This window comes from Pteropus vampyrus, unplaced genomic scaffold (genome assembly GCF_000151845.1).
Source record: "Pteropus vampyrus isolate Shadow unplaced genomic scaffold, Pvam_2.0 Scaffold268, whole genome shotgun sequence".
Taxonomy (NCBI): Eukaryota; Metazoa; Chordata; class Mammalia; order Chiroptera; family Pteropodidae; genus Pteropus; species Pteropus vampyrus.
Window position 1 is genome coordinate 308,829 of NW_011889049.1, and position 14,311 is coordinate 323,139.

The 14,311-nt window shown below is 50.9% G+C and overlaps 1 protein-coding gene across 1 annotated transcript in view; it reads right to left on the reverse strand.

Annotated features, from left to right (window-relative positions):
• Positions 1 to 14,311, reverse strand: part of EML1 (echinoderm microtubule associated protein like 1) — a 154,197-nt gene that overhangs the window by 26,244 nt on the left and 113,642 nt on the right. The window contains exons 4-5 of the mRNA XM_011375252.2: positions 13,684 to 13,818; positions 2,773 to 2,801 (exon numbers count right to left, since the gene is read on the reverse strand). Coding sequence (XP_011373554.2) covers positions 2,773 to 2,801; positions 13,684 to 13,818 — 164 coding nt within the window. The remainder of the gene's footprint in view (positions 1 to 2,772; positions 2,802 to 13,683; positions 13,819 to 14,311) is intronic.

A 14,311-nucleotide genomic window follows, 5' to 3' on the forward strand; every position in this document is an offset into this window, starting at 1 on the left:
AGAGAAACTGGGAAGTGAAACTTTCTAGAGCAAACATGTCGATAATAAAATAACTCTCGACATTTTCATAAATTGTGGGGACAAAAGTAAAACCCATTCGACATGGGGCAGCTCCTGGACTTTAAAGAAACAAGTTGGGTTTTTTTCCTGGCTAGCATTTCCAGGATATAATAAGACCAAAGAAAGTGTCTTGTGAGCTTTTTGATGAATTTGGTTCCGATTCAGAACGGGCAGTATTCTGATGTTTTGTTGGGCATCAGAGGACCCAGCCTTAATGGCATTTAAACTGGACGGCTGGAACGGGGGATATCTGTACCTCGCTCGACGGAAAAATCATCCGTGGAGAGGAACTTGTGAGGAAGCGTCATGGAATCAAATCAGTACCATTAGGTACCACGTTTACCAGTTAGTTGTGTAAATCTCATTCCTAAGGATTTGCAAACATTGCCACATGCAATAGAGCCTGGAAGTCGAGAGGCCGCCCCAGTTTTACGTTATTATGTGCATGCGCTTCCGGTGTTGAAGGCATGCGTGTGACACACTCTGCACTCTGCCTATGAAGTGGGGCTTTTAAGTAAGGACCGGTATGCGTTCACTCCCGCTTGGTGTGCCAGCCGCTGCGCTGTGTCCTATGGACCCTCCAGCTGGGATGCTTTCACCTGGCTCCACCCTCCGGACCCACTGAGACTAGGCCACCTGAGGCCCCACCGCCCAGGCTCTCTTATCGGTCCCCTCCATCATCTTACAGTCTCCTGCCGAACCCACTGAGGCCCAAACTGGATTTCACTGCATCTCCACCCAAAATCCTGCGCCTGCCCTTACCTGCCGGATCCCAGGGGTCAACCGCCTGCCACAACCAACCCACGTGGATTCTCGTCCCTGGCCAGACGGGTCTCCTCCTCAGCCCCCACACCTGTCCTGCTCTGGGCCCCTCCTCAGGCTCTCTTCCTCACCTGAAAGCTCTTCCCTTCCTGAATCTTTCACCCAAATCTACGCTCATCAGACTGTGTGGCTCCAACTGAAGAACCTAGAAGCCCCCAGCGGACCCACAGAGGGACGGGCGTGACAGTGCTTAAAGTCGACTGCAAGGGATTCCGTCAACTCTCTCTGTAGGAGAAGAATCCCAGCTTGCAGATTGGAAGTAAAGAGAATCCAGTGGCACTTCCGGAACACCCACGAGAAGCTCCTCATTGCTGTGTTTAACCAACGCACGTGAAGTACCTGCCGTGCACACATCGTAGTTACGTGCTGGTTATGGAGCCCTTCCGACTGAGGCTTACTTACTGCACAAATCTGAACGACTGGACTAGGCAAAAGAAAGCGCTGCATTTAGCTCAGGCATCGCTTCGTGCTAGTAACTCAGACATTTTACATCTAAAGTCAAAACGCAGCAAGGGAAAGCAGTGTTTTTTTTTGTTTTTTGTTTTGTTTTGTTTTGTTTTTTTTCAGGCATGTTAGGACAGCAGCACACAGCCACCAAACCCCGAGGAGCTGGGGAAGAGGCCAGCGGCGGTGCGGGACACCATTTCAAACAGTGGACATCCAAGGCTCGTCCTATAGCTCTCTTAAAGTTTCCACAGGATTTTTTTTTTCTTTTTTAAAGTTCCTGTAATTGGCCAATAATCAATCGACATCCAAATTATGGCTACTTCTTAAAACCCATCCAAGTAAGATGCTCAGGAACGCTTTTAATTTAAGTCCAAGTGGTTTGCACCACAAGAACATTTTCATACAAGGAGAGAATCTGTTTGCCTGTATGAAAAAGGTTTCTGTAGCCTGGGTAACGGCTGTGCTCAGAGAGCTATGAGGTTTCAGAAGTGCTGCCTACCTTTGCAGTGTGTCACCCGGCGCTTCCCTTGAGATTTCGGAGACAGAGACAGAAGGGCTAGATAAAGAGACAGTGTAGCACTGCAGGTGCCTGCCTGCCTGTCCAGGAGCTCGCCGGCTCTCGGGCAGAGACGCCACCTGCCACCTGGCAGGCACACCTGGACGCGTTTCGGGGACTCTGACAAGCGCACCCAGGACCTAGCTCTGCGGGCCTGTGGCGACCGTGCTGTCGGTGAGTGACTGCACGCTTCCCGAGAAGGAAATAAATACTAGAGCACGTGCTGATAAACACGAAATTCTGACTCTGTGTCTCAGTTCTGAATTGGAGGAAAACTATGGAAAATTTAAATGAACTGATTTAACTAATTACATACTCGTCGATTATTGTGCATTTTAAATGCACCTTTCAATAAGGTTAAATCCTAAAAATAGCATCTACCTTATGATAAAACGTGTTAAAAAGATGTACAGATAGGTATGTGAACTATTAGTTTGCAGTTTCGGAAATCAAAGGCAGAAGGGGGCGGGGGAAGCTACTTTTAGACAAAGTTATAACTTGATGCATCAGAAACTTTCCTTTCCAGAGAAACGCGGTGCTGATGAGGGGAGGGAGCCCCGTTAGTAAGGGAGGGACGCCACAGGCAACGGACGTCTTTTAACTCAGAAATCCCCACGGCGTGTGCGGTGGCATCTCACGCGGCCTCCTTACTGACGCCACCTTAAATCAGTTTGAACGGGGGCCAGTAAAGGGTTTAGTTTTTATGACTGTCCCGTGGGCCGCCTCTCTATGACCTGAGCACCCCCGGGGACAGGCTGACGGGCAGCCCTGCGTGCAAAAAGCTGTGTGTGTCCACGGCTGGCCCCCGAAACGGCTACTTCTCATTCGCGCCTCAAGGTCTGAGGAGCTGAGTGAGGGGCACCGCACGAAAATCAAACCGGACTTACCCGCGCTGAAGACGGGCTCCTTGGGTTTGCTGTGGAGAGAAAAAGAGAACCGGGGCTCAGAGCGAGGCTTGGGGGGCTCGTCTGCCCCCACGCGCCCCGCGGTCCTTGGCCGCCGCGGCGCGTCACATGGTGGCTGCGTCAGTGACAGGCACCGACGTGAGAAACAGAACCGCGTGACTGCGAGCAGGAGCCAGCGCGGCCGGGAAGGTCCAAAGCCGGGCGCGGAGGCCGGGACCCCGGCTCCGCCAGCAGAGCCGCGCTTTTCACGAGCAAGAGCAAGCGTTTGGAGGAGGAGGACATCGGGCTGGTCCGGACGGGAGCGGGCCCTGCCTACGGGGGTGAGGTTTGTTTTCTGTCCCATGCGCTTCTGACAGGTCATTTAAAGAACTAACTTAAAACGAGCAAATTCCTGACCGCGTGTTCTGAGCGGGGGCTTCAGAGCACAGGAGAAGGACCGTCGGGGGTGATGCGGGGACCCCACTGTGGACTCTGGCCAGGCTGAGGCCACCCATGACTGCGCCTGGGGAACCAACCCCCGAAGCGGGCTACAGATGGACTGAGGTCATTCCTAGGGGCCGGCTTCCCACAGGACAAGCCTGCGTGGAGTCCCCATGTGTAGGAGAGCACAGCCTTCCCGTGACAGCCACCTGTGGGGACAGATGATCACCCCCTGTCCGTGGAGGAACGTGGGGGAGCTCTGGCGGGGCAAGAAGTGCACTCCATTCAAACGCAGAGCCAGAGCTCGATCCCACATCTGTGAGACTCCAACGGCCATGCCATCTTCTCACTGGAAACCCCGCTTCCCACATCGCCCCCCCCCACCTCCGCTTCAAGATACAGAACAAGACAGAGTGAGACATGACACCTGCGCCTAAGGGAGCCACGGGCAACATGAGCCCGTTGAGGCTCATACTTTTTGTGTGTGTGTGCATATTTTAAAAAATATATCTGAGCAGATAAAGTCCTAATATTAATTTTCTCCTTCATTTCTAACTAGACATACATTGAGAAACACCATCCTTAACCCCACAATGTAATAAGCAATATTTGTTAATCCCCTCGATTTCCAGGTCATTTTATGCAGTCCACAGGGAGACGTCCTTCCCGATGCTTTAGAAGTGTCTCCGCTCTGCTCGAAGGTGCTTTAGGTGGTTGGCTGTCGTGGGCTTAGTTTTCTGGACTCTCGCCCTTGGTCACTGAAAGCAGTACCGTGACAGCATGGCACAGCCTTTGCATGGAGAAGCCGATCTGACGTTGGCCCAAGTCCCTAGACACCTCACTGGCCCCTCACATGTCCGCCCTCACCTCCCTTTGCTCTCCTGTCAGTCACTGAGTCCAGCCACCGTGTCCCTGCCATCCCTTGCACATGCCAGCAGCTCCTCTGCCCCAGCTTCTCCTCCTCCTGAAGGCCAAGGCCATGGCCAGCCACAAGACCCCGTGCTGGGTCTGTGCCCAGGGCCACTTCCTGGAGGGACCGTTCTGCAACCTCTATCCCCACTCCGGTAAGAGCAGACGGCTGGGGTCTAGAGTCCCAAGGATTCCTCAGTCTTCCTTCTGTAGACTTCAGTGGACCCTGTGGGTCTGGGTGGGTGCAGAGGGGCTGCCGCGGCGGCCCTGCCTCTCACGGCCTCGGAGACACGGCTGCGTGGTACCCAGGGCGAGGCCAGCGCCGAGGGAGCCATCCTCAGTCCCCCCAGCCGGGCCTCTGACGCCACTGCGCCACAGCCCGGCGGCCCTGCCCCAGCCTTCCCCGTCCCTGCTTCAGGGGTGGTGGCCATGGCCTGGCACCTGGGCACAGTACAGAGGACCTCTTGGTTCTCCCGCTCTGTCCTCGGACACCAGCAGGCCCGCCTGCCTGTGCCTCAGAGCGGGTGTCCTCAGCGCTTCCTGTCCTGCTCCCGGGCTCTGTCACGAGCTCACTGGAGGTCTGTGGGAAAGGGGTGTCTGCGTGTGTGCGTGCGTGCATGTGTGTATGGAGATCTCCTGGTGCCTGGGGCCCCCAGGAATTCTGAACCGCCTCGCAGTCCACACCCGGCCCGGCATCATCCCGTAAGCTTTCAGCTGCTCTCCTCCTGCTGCCAGCCGCGAAGGCCCCCGCTTCCTGCAGCTGCAGGGTCCGCCTCTCCTGAGATGAACGTGCCACCTCTTGGATTTTAGTTCGTCACATTACTCTGTGATCTAGCTGGTCTTAAAGGAGCCGTGATTTTGTAGATTACCCGGCTTGTCCCCATGATGGCAGGGCAGTGACACTCTGGTGATTTTCTGAGCGGAAGCACGAGCCTTCGGTCCAAACGTTCTGTATTAATAGATTCATGAGCCGGGGAAGGACAGAAGAGGGAAAGCTAACAAAAGACCGCGAAGCGAACATCACGGAGTCGTAACGACAGGGAGCCAGGCAGGGAATCGGAAGACGCGAGGCTATTTTTTTTCCATCGTGACTTTGATCCCAGTAGAAAAATGCAAAAGCCACGAACATGGAAAAAAGCCACCCGGCCTTTTCCGGGGCATGAAGAGAGCAACGACAGGTCACGTCCCTCCCAGAGAAACCCCTAGGGGCATTCGGACGCCAGACCCAGGCGGCCGGGGACGCCTGATGCTGACGCGGGGTCGGGAGAGAACGAGGCCCCCATTCGAAGACCAGAAAGCGCGGCTGGTGACTCCGGCCGGAGGTGGCTGAGAGGCTGAGAGGCGACGGGAACACAAGTGCTCACATCTCTTCAACTCTGGCTCTAAGCCCTGCGTCTCGTTTTCGGCATATTGTATTTAGAAAACGCACCGTTGCTGGATTTCATTATTTTAAAAAGCTGAGTTTTCACAGAAAAGCGGACTATGTCTACTAGAGAACCCATCGTCCCTGCCAACGCCCATCTTTCCTGAGAGGCCAGAAGAGCATCTGGGAAAGGAAAACGCACTCGCGTGTGCAAACCCTGTAACTACAAACCTGTAAGAGGACGACGCGTCCTCCCGACGCGGAGGGCAGGGCACACCCACGGCACGTGACGACGGGAACGGCGCCACACGAGGGACAGCGCGGCCTCCGGCCTCAGTCGCTTAACTGGGGCAGTGTCCCGGACACCTGTCCCTTCCAGAGCTCGTCGTCAGGGGAGTCGACGGTGGGCCCTTCACACCCGGCACGATCTGAAACGTGCTCGGGCTGTGGATTCACTTGGCACGGGAGACGACGGCCTCTCCAGGAGTTATGTAATTTGTCTCTGATTACCCATTCCTCGGGGTGAGCTCGATGGAAGAATTAAGTGGGTGACTTAACACTCCCTCGACAGCCAGGGTGTGGTCCCGTGTGGGCAGGGTGAAGAAGCACTGGGGCCAGATGAGATGCCATTCATCCCTATCTCAGTATGGCATCAGGACAGATGTCCCCCACCTTCCCCCGAAGCCCACGAGAGAAGCAAGCCCAGAGGAGAAAGGATTTCCTCTCTGGCCAGCAAACCCTCCTCTCTTGGCCACTGACACTAGGCTGAGGCCCAAATCTGCAAGATTACCAGCACCGCAGTCCGGGCGGTTTTTACCGCTCTGTGTTGGCCAGAAGGGGGCTGGCTGGAAGGGCCTGGCTTACACTCCGTTGAGTGGCTGGTTTGGGAGACTCTGCTAAGGACTCTTCTAAGCACTAAGCAGGACCTGGGGACACACAGAGCCTTGAGCTTCACCAGACCCATAGCGGGATCTGGAGGCAGCAGGAAAAAGGCAGACCGCTGGCCCGAGGAGACCCCCCCCACCACCTCCCACCCCGAAGCAGCCTCAGCCATCTAAGTCCCATAGCACCCAGGCCCAGAGATGGCTCGCCGTGGGCTCTGGGCACAGGCACCGTCCCCGTGCGGCTGCTTCTCTTTCCATCTGGTAAAACTCACACTCGCGGCACTGTGGGCTGGAGTTTATCAGGAGAGTCCAGAGAGAATGTGTCCAGACTCCAAGTCACCGAACGCTCACCACCCGCCTGCACGGGCGCTGGGATCCGCACTCGGCACTTTCCTACCCGTCCCCTCATTTACCCCAGTTCCTGAAAGGGGGCTCGGGGGCCCGCTCCCACACACTGCAGGTCTCACGTGTGACTTTCGTAACAGGGAGCCCTGGGTGGCTAGGATTAGAGCCGCACTGACAGGGGCCGCATGTGGTCTGAGCAGAGACACTTGCTTTTAAAAGTGACTGATCAGGTGGATCAAGGAGGAGACCATTTCAAAGTCGAACGTGTTGTTTTCCTGTGACTCAGCCATCTATCAGAACCTCAGCTCTCGGCACACGTTCCACGAGTCCTTTTGGAATGGATTTTATTCGGTGAAATAAAATTCCTACTGGCAATCAAAATATTCTACTATGCGAGGGATGACCGCTTATACAAATCACCCCTCAGCAGCTTTTTACTAGAAATAAGGTCATTTGGGAACCATCTACTAAAAATATTTAGAAGCCACGGAAGGCTTTATTGGGGACAAAAAGTATTGCTTTGCGGACATTTGCAACCAACACTTTTGCTCGACCCGGCGGAAGCGGCACAGATGCTGAAGCCGGCTGTGTTCCCGCTGGACTCGCGGCTTCACCTCAATGCACCTTACTTTCCTTCGGCTACGGGACGCGAAGAAAACCAGAGACGCATGGGGCATTGGCACGATTAACTAAAACGTGTGACAAAGTGCCCAACCCATGGCCATCCATTAATGTCTCCTCCTAATTTCCCTGACAAGAACCTCGTGTATTTCTGGGCTCTTTGTCTCACAGCCTCTAAACTGTGACAACGCAAAGAACATCGGCACTTGTTATTAAAACATGTGTTAAAGGACAAATGACCCTGGGGCCTGAAGAATGAAACGATCTCTTTAGTTAAAAAAAAAAAAAGAAAAGAAAGAAAGAAAAAAAAAGAGGATGAAGAAGATGCCTAATTTAAGTCACCAAACTTCTAGTGCAAAATGTTTCAGAATCTAAAATGCAGTGTGATAAAATCACCCACCCATAGGTGGTGCTGTTTACATAGTTCTTAAATGGTTTTAAAGCTATAACATCCTTTCGTTCATTCAACGAATACTGAGCAGTTACTGTGCCAGGCACTGTGCAAAGTGCTAGTTATACGAAGACTAGTGACACGGCTGCTTGTGGCCAAGGCTGAGGGGAGGCAAGGGGTGTGGGTGTGGGGCCGTGGGGGAGGAGTTACGGCTGCAGGTGGAGCTGATGGGCGGGCACAAAGCAATTGGAAAGGCGCCCACCTTGGACTGCAGGGCCAGGGCAGGCTTCCCAGAGCAAGGGGCACCCCGGAGCTGGGTCTCGAAGGGGAAGCTGCAGTTTGCCACCCATCCTCCCACGCCAAACTTCCAGACACACACGTCAAGTGGAGGGGAGAACCCCCCACTTACTAAGGGCTAGAAGGTCTAATTCACCACACTATGCGCTGTGGCGGGTGTGTTTGTTTTTTTTGTTTTTTGTTTTGTATCTGTTTTATTTTATATTAAAGTTAAAAGATTTTTAAAAATACACTCTTCTTACTTAGATTTACATTTCTTTAATTACGACTGAATTTGAGCATCTTTTCATTAATTAGTATTTGCATTCCTTTCTCCGTGAACCACCTGTTCAAACCCTCACCCATTTTCTACTGAGTTGCTGTCTTTTCTCTCACTGGTTTGTGTCGAGTCCTTTGGAAATTGGCCCTTTTCAGTTTCCCATGTCATCGCTGTTTGTTGAGAGAACAAATCTCTGCGTGCAAACCCGTCCACTTCCCACCAAGCCTTACCCCATGTCCTGCGCACGGCAGGCGCTTGGCAGGAGAGGCCGTGCCGTGGACTGAACGAGTGATGTGGCAGAAATGCTCAGAACTTTGGATTCCGCCCCGTTCTGGCTGGGGCGAGGGCGGAAACAGGAGTCAGAAGGTTCCCAAATGTCCCATAGAGGCACTCGCAGAGCGGGGGGGGCGGCGTGGGCAAAGGTGTGCACGCGTCGGTTCCCGCGCTTTGGGAGAGTGGAAGTAACCGCTGCAGCTACCGTTCGCTGAGCGCCGACGGGAGGCGAGCTCCGGGCAAAGGGTTCTACGTACGCGATCGGATTTAATCCTTACGACAACCCTGGCAGGGAGGCACTGAGGAAGAGCCCAAAGAGATTAAGTAACTTGCTCACAGTCACACGACAAAAAGTGGCAGAGCTGAAATTAACACCTGGCAACGGCTACATCACCCCATCATGTTAACCTTTTTTGTTATAAGGACTGAGGGAAAAAGATTCGTTCAACGAATGTTTATTGAGTACCTACTATGTGCCAGGCAGTGCTCTAGATGTTGAGTTGGTCAGACTAGATTAGAAAAACCGTGTTGGTAACTCAATGTCCAACCCGAGAACATCTGCCTAGATAAGTGATGAATGATCCACATCTAAAATAACGTCAGAGCCTATTTACCGACACAAAAACACAGTTGCAGAACAAATGAAAGCGGGTTGCGAAACATGTGCAGGAGAGTATAATTTATGTCAAAATTAGACACCGCACCCCAGAAGCAAAACCAGATGGAAATGTAAGCCGACGTCCGCTGTGCGTCCGAGCACTGATTATGGGTGACTTTCTTTCCTCTTTTTTTATACATCTGGGTTTCCTAAAACACATGTCACTTGTGTAATAAGCTGCCTCAAAAAAGAAAAAAAAGTCTTGCTAGGGAAGAGTGAGAGCTGGCGCTGGACAGGCGTGGCCACCGGGGCTCAGAGAAGGGGAGCTGGGAGAGGAAGGGACTTGAACGCTCGGCTGAGGGTTCAGGTGGGGACTGCACCATCGGGGAGGCTAAAGCAAACGAAAAACAGATCTGGGGGCCTCGAGGGGCCACTCAGGAGACTTTCATCGAACGAACGCTGGAGCTTCAGGAAGGATGGAGCTCATCGTGTCCGGCTCAATGGCCTTGACCTTGCGGTCTGGATAAAATGGCCAGTATGGTGTGCAGGATGGCAATACAAAAGGGCATCTGAGGGACACTGTCACATGGTAGACACCTCCATTATTCTGAAGTGTTTTTTTTTTTTTTTTTTTAATATTTGTTGACTCCCAAGACAGGCAGTTTATGTTTATTACAACAAGGCTCCTAGCAGATGGCTGAAATGTTTCTTGTTCTAACAAAATCAGCCCATTACCACAACTTCCTGATGGGAAGGAACGAAGGGTCTTCCTTACAGAGCGGATAAAGTCGGAACAAAGGGGGAGCCGGTTCATGATGGAAATAATTTATCAGCCTAGAAACATCTAGCATAAATGTAGCTGCTTTTCTGTCTGAAACAAAACATCTTTTTTAAATTAAAGAAATTCCTTATTGGAGTTATAGAACAGCTACATGGGATAGTACAGATCGTTCGTCAAAATGTTATTGTCGGTACTCTATAAATATATAATCAGTACTTCGTTAAGACACGAGGTGGTATATAGTTGTTAATATTTACCGTCAATAATATATACAGTAAGTATTACATTGCCATATATTGCTTTTGCTTTTCTGGAAGTTTTGTCAGTGCAAAGGTTAAGTGCTATTAAAGTCGTGTGGCTGGTGACCAGTGAAGCATCGTAAAGTGTTAAGCATTCTAAGATAAAACTTTACAATGTCACATAAGAGACTGTCAAAGCCAGAGACCACTGTCAAAGAAAATGAGATACAGAAGCAAGAAGGCTGAAACTATTATAAAGAATGTGGTTTCTCTGAAAGCACAATGTAATTATTTTCAAATAAAACATTCTATCTGGGAAAAAGTGAATGTTTAGGATCTCGAAAACACTGTTATTTTAGGTTAAGCAGTAAGATTTGTACAATTTACGTGGAGCAGGCTTTAAATTGGCTGTAATTATTATTGTTGAGAAATATATCTGCTGATATGAAAGTGTTTTTCTTGAGTAAGAGGAGCCTTTTTCTAATTTTTGCCAAAACGTCATATGTGCTAACAGCTGCTTCGCACGGGGTGTGTGGGAATTGTGAGCTTTACAGCAAATAATCTGTGGCAGATACGAGTTAAAGCGGTGCCGTGTTGCTTCTTCTACAAATCAGGATAAATCCAGACTTCTCCTTCTGACATCACCCCTGTTTCTCACTTGCATTCTGATGACCTGCCCTGAATCGTACACGACCTAAAGACCAGCTCATTCCTTTCTTTTTTTTTTTTCTTTTGAAAACATGCTGTCCCGGTGCTGATGGGCAGGGTGAAGGGATCCTGTTTTGAGTCTTTGTATGTAACTTGTTTTGTTTTGTTTTTTCAAAGTCTGGCTTTCAGGACTGACACCCTAAGCCCAGTGTCAAGGTACATTTTTTAAATTTTCTTTTCTTTTTTATTTCATCCATCTTCCCATCCCTCTCCCCTTTGGCAGCCATCGGCTTGTTCTCTGTATCTATGGATCTGTTTCTGTTTTGTTTTGCTTATTCATTTGTTTTGGTTTTTTAAGATTCCACATCTAAGTGAAATCATACGGAATTTGTCTTTCTCTGTCTGACTTATTTCCCTGAAATCAGACCAGCTCATTCTGATGTGACATTCACAACCGTGGGAACCGTGAAGATTTATGACGCTCTATTTTCACCCGACCACTTTTCAGATTTGCCAAAATCCGGGTTGAGCTCCCAGGACGGTGTCCTTTACCTGGATGTAGTTTAACGTGTGTCAGGCCAGAAAAAAGACTAATGAGCTCAGGTGTCCCCAGCAGCCTCACCTTACCAACGAGAGAAATAAAGCTCAGGATTCTGGAAAGCCGCGGCTCTGCACAGATCTCTCGCTCTGTAACAGCGGCCACGACGACGATGCCACCGAGGACCAGGCACGGCGCCGGTGTCTCCCTACCGGTCGGCTCATTTCTGAGAGTCAAGGGAACTGGGTATAATCCCTAATTCACAGAGGAAAACACCGAGGCTCGGAGGAGTTAGGTGGCAGACCTGGTTTACAAACCCAGATCTTTCTCCTCCTCCAGAGCCCGTGCCCGTTCTGCGCCGTCTTGCTGCCGACAGTAACCTAACGAGGATAATCTTTTCGAATGTACGAAGCATCCTGGACCCACTGTCAAAAAATAGTGAGTGACGGGGAGGAGACCACTGAGCACCGTAATGTCAAAGAGAGGGACTGCGTCCGGGCCTCTCCCTACCCCTCCCTGTGCGCACGCTGCAGCTCGGAGACTGGCCACGGGTCACTCAGACTCCCGCTCTGCGGTGGCGCGGGGTCACAGCGGCCAAGAGCGGGTTGCTCACGTGGGAATGGAGAGAACAATGAAGGGAAGGGGTCAGGCCGCGACTGAATGACCAACTCTTTACTGCTTCTCAGCTGCGGCTGCTTCCTGGGTCACGGCCGCTAGCACTCCCACAGGCTCCCGGGAGCACCTGTCGGTACCGCCCATTCCCCAAGGGAAGGCAGGAGCTCTCCCTCCGAGCAAGCTCAGGTGCCTGCAGCTCCGCCGGCTCAGCGCTGTGCTGGCCTCGACTACTCCTGGTTCGAACGAGACAAAGAATTTATTTGAAAATGGACATGCTTGGTTGCTTGACTTATTTTTAGAAAACGATTAGTAAGTTTTCCCAGTCTCTCATTTTGAAATCGAAATTTCCTACTGTGGCATTTAAAAACTAAAACCCTTTGTAAACATCTTTCATGGAAATATTAACCGAGCCCATTTACCAAAGCCACGGGATTTAAAAGATAAAACAGATCTGGAGTTTGCACAATGCAGGTTCCTCTTGGAAATTCTTAATAAAACTCAGATGTGCGGAGGAGGGGCCAAGTTTTTAAGGGCTGCCAAGATCTAGACATTTCAGGTCAATTCTAAGCCGCCCCTGAATTCAGAGATGCCCACAGGCCACACGGCTCTCCGAGTCCTCATACTCTGTGGCCATTGTAAGCGCTTGGCCTTATTTCCAAGGTATTATCACTCAATTAGCATAATCTTCTGATAAGAAGCACTAATAGTCTAAATTAGAAGACAGAACACATGTCGGTGGTTTTGAGATTGTTAATCAACCATGAACTTGACCTGCTATAGATGTGTGAAGTGCCTGCGTCTTTTCTATAAAAGGTATCTTTCAAGAATAACACCGAAAAAGAGTTTAAGCTTTCCTTACAGGGCGGAATCAGAATGGAGTTATAAACTGGGGATTTCTACAGCCTGTGGGTTGGAGTTGATCACTTAATGACTAAGCCTTCTCCTTCCGTGAACATTTTGGGAAAAACAGAAAGTTTTGCCTGTGAAGCTGAAACTCCTTCCTAAGTCTTGCTCAATAGAGAGAATAAAATTAAAGCACAGTATTTAAAAAGACAGAACAAGGTACGTTAGATAGATCAACACGGAGAAACTGATCTCATAGACTCAATACATTCTTAAACATAAAACAAGCAATGAAAATGCCCCAAATTAGCTTTCACTAACAAAATGTTTCTATCGGTCTCTTGGTATTTATTATGAGCCATTATATGCTAAGCTCAAAGAATAATTCCAAATTAGGAATAAGAGTATTTCATGAAACTAGAAAGAAAACAGTTCCTCTTTCTGGCATTAGCTCAATGTTAAAAACAGTTTCAACAAATTATAAAAGTACAACTTTTCACCCACTCTGTCTAAAAAGATTCACTAACGTGAACTTTAAAATGACAGCAGAGTGTACCAGAAATATCCAATGCTCCCTGAGGAAGTCCGGGTCAGTTTCCTAATTCTGTGTCCTCGGAACCAAGCAAATTCTCAAGAACCACCATCCGCATAAGGGGGCCGGGGGTCCAGGTTCTAATTCCCTGCCTGGACGGTAACTGGCGTGGGCCGGGACCGGCAGCTGCCCCAGATGGCTGTCTCATTAGGGCCCACATGACCTCAGGAGAGGCCCAGGTCCCCATGCGAGTTCCCGGCCGTGTGCGTATTAGGGACCTTCCGACTCAGCTCTGGAGAGAGGAGGTGACACGGAATGGCACCGTGGACGCCCTTACCTTTCGCTGTTCTTTTTGCCGCTGGAAGAGCTGCTGGTGGACCCCGTGCGGTGCCGGCTCCCCTTGGAGTCCCCGTAGCTCTCCCGCCGGCCGCCCGGGGACACGCGTTCAGAGGAGCTGGTCCTCTTGATGGTGCTACAAGTGACATAGAATGACAACAAAATCCTGAATGGAGGGGTTTGAGTATAAAAATATATACACAGAACATCGCGCTTCCACGTGGATAGTTAAGACAGATGGGATCTAAAGCCCTAACCATAGAGACCATTAAGGAATGTCACTTGGGCTCAACGCCTTTCTGCTCGCTGCCTTTGTAACTGTGGCAACTGGTACAGTCCAAAGTCATGGAGGAGTCTGAAGGGGAAGACCCCCAAACAACACGGCCTCTGAGAACGGCAGGGGCTTCACGGGACGCGACCGAGCCTTGAGCAGACTTCAGTGTAGACCCGTGGTGCTCGACCAGGGGTGACGCTGCCCCCAGTGTCCATTTGGCAAGGTCTGGAGACATTCTTGGCTGTCACAACCGGGGAGAGATGGCTGCTCCCGGCATCTAACAGGGAGAGGCCAGGGGTGCTGCTCAGCACCTGACGGTGCCCAGGACAGTCCTGGACAAAGAATGACCCAGCCA